Source organism: Chaetura pelagica, unplaced genomic scaffold (genome assembly GCF_000747805.2).
Source record: "Chaetura pelagica isolate M959 unplaced genomic scaffold, ChaPel_1.0 scaffold82, whole genome shotgun sequence".
NCBI lineage: Eukaryota > Metazoa > Chordata > Aves > Apodiformes > Apodidae > Chaetura > Chaetura pelagica.
In genome coordinates, this window is record NW_009952990.1 from 1404164 (window position 1) to 1413036 (window position 8873).

The window sequence follows — 8873 nt, forward strand, 5'->3', positions numbered from 1 at the left end:
GCTCTGGGCCGGTTCTTACCCCCGGCCGTGCCGCAGGTGGGCCCCAATCAGCGAGGAAGTTAAATAATTAAAAGGTGTTTTTAAAATCCCCAGAGGAATTTTTTTTTTTTTTTTTTTTTTCTTGCACGTCAAAAATATATATTCTGAGCAAGACAGGATTTTTTTTATCGGTAGTTTGGTTAAGGAAAGGGTAAAACCTAAAAGCGTGCTGAGCAAGGCTGGCAACAGAAATGGTCTGCAGGTGGAGCGCTGGGATTCCACCTATGAAGGACCTTTATATCAAGATGTTTTATGTTTCAATGCTTGAGAAGATGGCAGAATTCCACCAGTGGGATTTTCATGCAGGTGAGGGGAAAAGGCCAAGTATCTGCATCTGTTTCAGACCTGAGCTTAATTATTTTTCTTTGGCAATAAGGTATGCCGAGGAGGAAGAACAGCGAAGACATGAAATGTTAAGATGCTGACTTTGCTTTGATATCGATCTCATGTTGGCAGCATCTCTTCCTAAGCCAGGCTTATTAGCTTGAACGGAAAAGAGGGGGAGGGTATGGAGAGGAGGTAGCATTATATCACTAATGCAACCATCAAATTTTAAGATGAATCGACAATAGTTGCTGATTAAGGGCTTTTTTTGAATTTGTTTATGGTGTGCTTGTTTTGTGTCTTTTTTTTTTTTTGTCTTCCCCCCACCCCCACCTGGTGTGATCCAGTCAGCCTCTGTCAAGCTAAAAGGTTCCTGGCTCTGACTGGACAGTTTGGCTGACAGCACAGTGATAAATGTGCATCTACGACTCTAATTTCCCCCAGTCTCAGAATGATGAGTTATCATGACTTTGTAAAATAAAAACTGCAAAAAAAGAGATGGGCAGAATAATCTCTGCTCTTGCTATTTCATTTGCTAATCAGAGGTGTTTCTACTCACCAGTTTTATTCTGTTGATTAATCTTGTACTTGTTAACTAGGCAAGACCTTACCATGCTTCTCCATTTGTACTGAAAGGCCTTTTTGCTTGGTATATCCTAGCTGTTTAGGTTTTCAGCTGTTCCTGTCTCTTCCTAACTTTTCAGTTTTTAACTTTTCCCTAAAATTAGTCAAGAAACAATAGTTTCTTATTTTTTTTTCTCCCCTCTTGATTTTCTATGCATTATTCCTACCTGTTTCTAATACTAAAAAATAGTCTGCTCTTTAACTAGAAATGCTAGGTTAAGAAAGTCTATTATACCAGGGGACATGAGTAATACCATACAAATTTTGGTACAAAAGTGATCAAGTGGATGCTCTCGGATTGTAATTTTGCATGACTCTTCTGCATAATTGGCAGCAGTCATCCAACTGCTGACTTTTATCTGGGTCTTTATGTCATCCCAGTAACGCCTGCTGACACTTCCTTCTCTTCATCTTGTTCTCTGTCTTTTGCTGCAACAGCATATGCTTCTCATTGCATTATTGTCCTTTCTCGGAAGGCATATAGTTCAATATTCCTCCTATGGCACAGTCCTAAAGATGCGCTCCTGACCTCTAGGTTTTCCCCCATCAAATTACAAGCAAATATCTAGTATTACTTCTAAACTATTAATGTTTTTATTTAGGAACAGGAAGACTACATATGTTAAAAGACTGATCTGCAGAGGACTTGAGTTTTTGCTTCTAGTTCTTGAAGAACCAGATCCTCCTCATTAGACAAATAATAATCAGAAGACTGGATATATGTAAGTTTTTTTTAAAAACTGCAGTGTAGTGCAGAACAAGAACAAAAATGTAGTAAGGAGCCAACACAAGGAAAAATAAACATATTCAAAATCTCACTGAAAGCCCTTCTTTAAAAACAACAGACCAACCGGAAAAAAAACCTGAACAGAACAAACAAACCCAAAAGCAAAAAACCCAGTAAACTTTAAGATATTTGGAAAGACAAGATCAACATTTTGAAGATTCACTACACAGTACAACCTAGGTAGTATCCATTGCTGTATAGCCTGATCGCTCCCTGCACCAGTAATAAAAAATAGTACATTATTTTTGATCCATTGTGTTTGTCTATATGATTTTCCAGCTTTCACCAGGGTTGGGGGGTGGAGGCACTTTGATTATTTCATACACAGCTGGCAGAAGCATACTGTAATCAGACATTGTTATCACAGATGAGAATCCCTAATATCTTCAGTCTGACAACATGGAGAGTATAATAAGAGATAGGAGAGCAGATTTCAACCTCTTCAGGGATCTGCTTGGTAGGATATCATGGCATAAAATCCTGGATTGGAGAGAAGTCCAAGAAAGCTGGTCAATATTCAAAGTTTACCTCCTCCAAGTCCAGGAGCAATGCATACCAAGAAAGAGGAAGGCAGGCAAGAATGCCAGGAGACGTGCATGGATGAACAAAGAGCTCCTGGGCACTCTTAAGACAAAAAGAAGAAAGTCTTCAGGTGGTGGAAGCAGGGACAGGTAGCCTGGGAGAAATAGAAGTTGTCCAAGGAGCCAGGGATCATGTTAGGAAGGCAAACACCAGGTAAGAGTTAAACCTGGCCAGGGACATGAAGGGTAATAAGAAGGGTTTCTACAGGTACATCAGTGCTAAGGAGCAGAACAGGGAAAATGTGCGCCCACTGCAGAATGAAACAGGAGACCTAGTCACGCAGAATACGGAGCAGGCTGAGATACTGAATTATTTTTTTTGCCTCAGTCTTCACCAGTAAGGGCTCCAGCCACATCATCCAGATCACAGAAGGCAAAGGTGGAGATGGGAAAAAGGAAGATCTGCCCACTGTAGGAGAAGAGCAGGTTTGAGACCATCTAAAGAAACTTAAAAGCGCACAAGTCTGTGGGACCTGACAAGATTCATCCAAGACAGCTGACAGGTGAAGTTGCAATGCTGCTTTCCATCGTATTTGAAAAGTCATAGCAGTCTGCTGAAGTTCCCACTGACTGGAAAAGGGGGAACATAACCCCCATTTTCAAAAATGGAAAGAAGACCTGGGGAACTACAGGCCAGTCACCTTGATGCCTGGTGAGATCATGAATCAGATCCTCCTGAATGCTCTGCTAAGGCACATGGAAAACAGGGAGGTGGTTGGTGGCAACAAACATGGCTTCACCAAGGGCAAATCATGCCTAACAAATTTGGTGGCCCTTTACGATGGAGTCACAACATCAGTGGACAAGGGAAGAGCAATTGACATCATCTACCTGGGCTTGTGTAAAGAATTTGACACTGTCTTGCATGACATCCTGGTTTCTAAACTGGAAGGATGGATTTGATGGATGGGCTACTTGGTGGATAAGGAATTGGCTGGATGGTTGCACTTAGAGAGTATTGGTCAATGGCCTGATGTCCAGATGGAGACCTGTGACGAGTGGTGTTCCTCAGGGGTCAGTACTGGGACCGGTGCTGTTTAACATCTGTCAGCAACATGGACACTGGGATTGAGTCCACCCTCAGGAAGGTTGCTGACAACACCAAGCTGTGTGGTGTGGTTGACATGCTGGAGGGAAGGGAGGCCATCCAGATGGACCTTGACAGGTTTGAGAGGTAGGCCAATGCCAACCTCCTGAAGTTCAACAAGGCCATGTGCAAGGTCCTGCACCTGGGTTGGGGCAACCCCAAGCACAAATTCAGATAGCGTACAGAATGGATTGAGAACAGCCTTGAGAAGAATCTGGGTGTGTTGGTCAATGAAAATCTCAATATGAGGTGGCAGTGTGCACCTGCAACCTAGAAAGCCAACTATCTCCTGGGCTGCATCAAAAGAGTGTGGCCAGCAGGTTGAGGGAGGTGATCCTGCTCCTCCATTCTGCACTCATGAGATCCTACTTGGGGTCCAGTTCTGGAGCCCACAACACAAGACAGACATAGAGCTGTTGGAGAGAATCCAGAGGAGGGCCGCCAAGATGATCCAGGCCTGGAGCACCTCTCCTATGAAGACAGGCTGAGAGAGTTGGGGCAGTTCAGCCTGGAGAAGGGAAGGCTGCAGGGAGACCTTAGAGCAGCCTTGCAGTACCGGAAGGAGCCACAGGAAAGCTGGGGAGGGACCTTTTACAAGGGCATGTAGTGGTAAGACAAGAGGTAATGGCTTTAAACTGGAACAGGATAGATTTGGGTTAGACATCAGGAATAAATTCTTTACTGTGGGGGTGGTGAGGCACTGGAACAGGTTGCTCAGGGAGGTTGTGGATGCCCCCTCCCTGGAGGTGTTCAAGGGCAGGTTGGATGGGGCTTTAAGCAACCTGCTCTAGTGGGAGGTGTCCCTGCCCATGCAGGTGGGTTGGAACTGGGTGATCTCCAAGGTCTCTTCCAACTCAAACCATTCTATGATTCTATTAATATGGGAAGTGGCTCAACATCATCACTAAATGCTCACAGCAGACAAATTGCAGATATGTTTGACAGGAATTGTTGAAAATAGTTGTAGAATAATAAAGTAGGTCTCTTTCTATGGCTTATTTTCTTCATCTGAATATGTGCTGTTTGAATGTTTAACTGTGTATGCAGTTTAATTGCTGTAAAGCTGTTACGAGTTAGTTTGTGTTTGTCTGAAGCTATAGATGACTTCTGAACATTTACTGAGAAGTACATTATTGTATCAGTAGAGTAGTGGAAGTCAGTTCTACCAATAAGTGCTATTTTTTTTGATTCAGAACAATGAATTCTCCATCTACTACAGTAATTTAGACATTATGTAATTTTATTTTTTTTTTTACTGATGGATTTTCTTGTAATTTACGTGAACTTCATTGCTCATCTGGATGTTATATCCTTCTGAAGTTAAGCTGTTGCATCCTTAAAACTCCAGAGCCATGGCAGGAGGCTGCTGTTGGCCACTTCTTTTTACCATGCAAAATAGCTTTACACATAACAGACATAACACAAAACAGGCACATGGTTTGTTTTGATGAGAAACTGTTTGGTGACTAATATATTGATTTCATCTTGTGTAAAGAAAATTCACTGTCTTTGATATCTTTTGAAAATGACAGGTTTTTTTGAAAATGGACCCACTGTTCAAGGAATATTGCTGCTTTAATTTGGTTCTAGAAGTACTATGCAAAGGTTAAAAAAGTAAATGTAGGCAGAAATGGAACTTTTCCGTTTCAGCCAAGGTTTGGAATTTCATGGGGTTTTCAGGATTTTTTTTGGGATGCAGAAACAGGATGTTATCTCTGATGAGGTGGTAGGATCTCTTGATTCCTTTCCATGCAGTTGTGATGAGGGTTAGGTGGTACAGAAAGCTGTTTTGTGGTGGTTCCAGACTATTCAGCTTTACTTTCAAAAGTGTTGATGTGGCCCATTTTGAGAATCTAGGCAAGAGTAAAACAGAAGCATATCAGTGGAGCAGGTCACTTTTACATAGCTACTATGCTCAATTTGATTAGTTAGATATGCAAAATACTTCTGTAAAAATTGTGCTAGCAGCTATAGACACATAAGATAACTTTTGCTATGGAGTCAGTAAGTTAGTCTTCCCCTTGCAGCAGCTATCATTAAAAATAATTTTAAAATCCAGTCACTAAAGACTAAACATCGCCAATGGACTGATTCTCGGTTCCCTGTTATGTTTATGGAGTTGATTTTTGTTTTTAGAAGGCTCAGAATTTGAGCTGGGGAAATGTAGAGAGACGCTTTCAAAATTAAGCAGAGATCCTTGTACTGCGAAACTTACAGACTATGGCAAAATATACATAATTATTAAATATTCAAAGGAGAATGAAGTGTCAATCTCTGTTCATTTCTGTGAAAAAAATAATACCAATTTCTTTCAGGCTGGACCATTAACCAAAGTGACGATTTGTAAGGACAAAGAAGGAAAACCCAAGTCTTTTGGATTTGTCTGCTTTAAACATAAAGAATCAGTGCCTTATTCGATAGCTTTGCTGAATGGAATCCGTTTGTATGGAAGACCAATTAAAGTGCAGTATCGGTTTGGTATGTTTAGTAGTCTCAATAATTAAGGCTTTGTAATTTTTTCCTTTTTTAATGACTATTTTTGAATTCTACAGTCTTTCACAAAGATGTCAACTTGTAGTGGAAACAGATTAGAGTCCTTACTTTTTTAAAAACCAAAACTTCCTGTGGCTTTTGCATAGGGGAGGATTCAATCTTTGTATTTTTTGTTTACTAAGAGAATACAATTGGTTGGTTCAGAACAACAACTTGCAAGCCAGTTCAGCCTATGCTATGGAGAACATAGCAACACAGGTTTTCATGCCAGATTACATATAGGAATCAGGTTGTAATTTTAACCTGCAATCTGGCAGGAAAAGTTGATTCAGAAGGCACAGCAACTATCAAGCTGTTTTGTAACACTGGCTTTAGTTATAGAAACTACAGAGCTGTTGTTCTAAATGGAATGGATTGTAGTTTGAAGATTATAATCAAATCAGACCACATTCTTCATTTTGTGTTTATGAAGGTAAGCCTATAAAGCAAATAATCAGGCAGCACTGGCAACCCAAACATTAAGGACTCCTGTTGCCACTATGCACTGCCACTCCTTACTTCTAAGGCTGTACAGAGCAGTTGCTGGGTTAAGTGGTATGGCTGAGGTTCAGAAGCAACTCCTGTGTCTGTAACCAAATGGGAATTTTGTTTACTTCAACAGCCATGATTTATGCTTCTGTACTTGAATAAATGATAAATTAGCGTTTTCAAGCAGTAAAATGACATGATAGATCATCTGCCATAATACTTGTATATACCACCTTAGCTATACCAGCACATTATAGATTGCACAGAAAACTTCCTGGTTTTTTAATTGTTAATTGAATAGTTGTAACTGAATAGTCATTATGCTCTTGTCTTATTTACAGGGAGTTCTTACTCATCAGAACTAAACAGCCCTACACATGGTTTTGAAAACTTTATTGACTTATATTCACCTTCATATAGGTAACAAAGATCACCTGTGAATGAACTGTATTATTATAACTTTTAAAAAATGATTAAGAAAATCAGTTGATGTGATAGAGCAGTCTTTAAGTATTTCATTAGAACAGCTGTTGCATGCTTTAATTGCATCCTTACTGATGACGTGCCATGGGCTGCAGTTAATTTTAACATTTCGTTGTTTAGCTTGCCAGAAGTTCAGTTAGTTTGAATTCTCTACTCTTTGTTTCTGCAAGATACAGGACCATGAGAAAACACTGAAATATGGTGTTTGTACTAAAAATGTTTGCAGTTTTTAGGGGAAAATGGAGACAGTGGAGATAAACTTTTTAAACTCCACTGAGTTTGTACCTGTATTTTTTTGTGTGTATATGTATGAACAGCTGTCATGTGCATATGAATTCACAAATATAAACCTGTTACAACGGAAGCCTGAACGCCTCAGATTCAGTAATTTTTCAGTGTTTCAACATCTTTATTTTCAAATGTGACAGAACTCTCTGTGGAAGCTAAACTCGCATGGGGAAATGCAGAAGTCTTTTGTGTCTGCACTTAAGTACATGTGAAGATTACTTGTTAATTGAGCCTTTGGGTGTATTTTCCTTATTAGTTTTTTTTTTCACGGAAGTCCAGTTGTTAATATCTCTTTGATTTTTTCATTATAGCCCAAGAGTTAAGTCTTAGCACTTGGGTAAGCAGTATGTGATGAACATCTAGTTTTTGTACATTTGCTTTTTTTTCCTAGGTATCAAGAGCCTTATGGAAATCCTCCATTTCCTGTTACTCCTTTTCCCATGAAGAATAGTTTACCTCATGAATATTTAGGATTTCAGAAGATGGTGAGTTTATGTTAAAAGTTAACAATTTGGGAGCTTTTTAATTAAGTTGAATGTATTCTGCATTTCTGCAAACAGTGATACTTGTTTAATGAGGTTTAGGCTCCTGGCTTTGATGGTATTAGGTCTATTTCTTTTAGCACTTAAGGGTACTAATGTAACAGGAGATCTACCAAACCAAACTGTTTTCTTACTGCAAAAGTCTCTTAAAGGTATATAACTTAGGGAGGCTAAACATGTCAAAGTCTACCGATAGAAGTCTCTTGTGTACTGTGTTGCAAATCAAATCCCCTTGGTGAGAAAACTAACCTAGTAAAATTACAACCATGCAAGCAGCACCTTCTTCATATACAGCTAATTCAGTCAGGGAACATCTTAACTACTCAATTCAGAAGAGCCCAGCAGAAGTTTGACATGTTCTAAAACCAAACATAAAACTTGCCCGGCAAATCACTACTGTCCAAGCTAGGGCAACAGTGTGACCATTTCTGGCCTGAAGCTTTTCATGCCCCTGCAGTTCTCACATTCATGATTTACTTTCACAGCAGTAGGCAGTGAGAACCCATATTCCACTTCCTCTATAACAGGCTCTGGAGCACTTGGCCATTCTTCCTCTAGTCTCTTTTATCCAAGATACTCCATAAGGCAAGGGAACTGGGCTCAAGCTGTGGGCCAAACCTTACTCACCGAACACATCATGAAGCTTCCAAGTCTGATGAGTATGGATCAGTAGGACTGAAGAAACCTAGTATTTAATGTGAGGTGTCACTTGTGGACAGGAGTGCTGCCACCCCGTCTGACTGAGGAATGAATGGTCAGCCCTTTCAACTATGGAAGGGGTGAAGTCTGGACAGATAACCCTTGCTAGCTGCAACTGAGCAGGAAAATGGAGAGGGTCTGTTCCCTGTTGTACAGACATAGTGGCCTCAGAAGAGCTGGTGCTTGCACAGACTTTCCCACCCCCTCCACTCTGGTTGGAAGGCTCAGGAGTGTACTGTCTCCCACTGTGCTCACCAAATAAACTACTCCTTAGGAAACACCGAGAGACCAAACTTGGCAGGTCAGCACACACAGCCAAGTTCATCCCATTTTTTGCTTGCCAGAAGGGATGGCATTGCAGTGTTTCTGCAGTTGTTTTTCCTTGCAGCTTCAGCAGG

General features: G+C 40.5%; 1 protein-coding gene across 1 annotated transcript in view; it reads left to right on the forward strand.

Moving 5' to 3' along the window:
• The first annotated feature begins 230 nt into the window (after positions 1-230).
• The window catches only part of RBM11 (RNA binding motif protein 11), a 9743-nt gene continuing 1100 nt past the window's right edge, over positions 231-8873 (forward strand). Inside the window, exons 1-4 of the mRNA XM_009996509.1 lie at positions 231-345; positions 5579-5920; positions 6805-6883; positions 7626-7719. Of these exons, the coding sequence (XP_009994811.1) occupies positions 231-345; positions 5579-5920; positions 6805-6883; positions 7626-7719 (630 nt within the window). The remainder of the gene's footprint in view (positions 346-5578; positions 5921-6804; positions 6884-7625; positions 7720-8873) is intronic.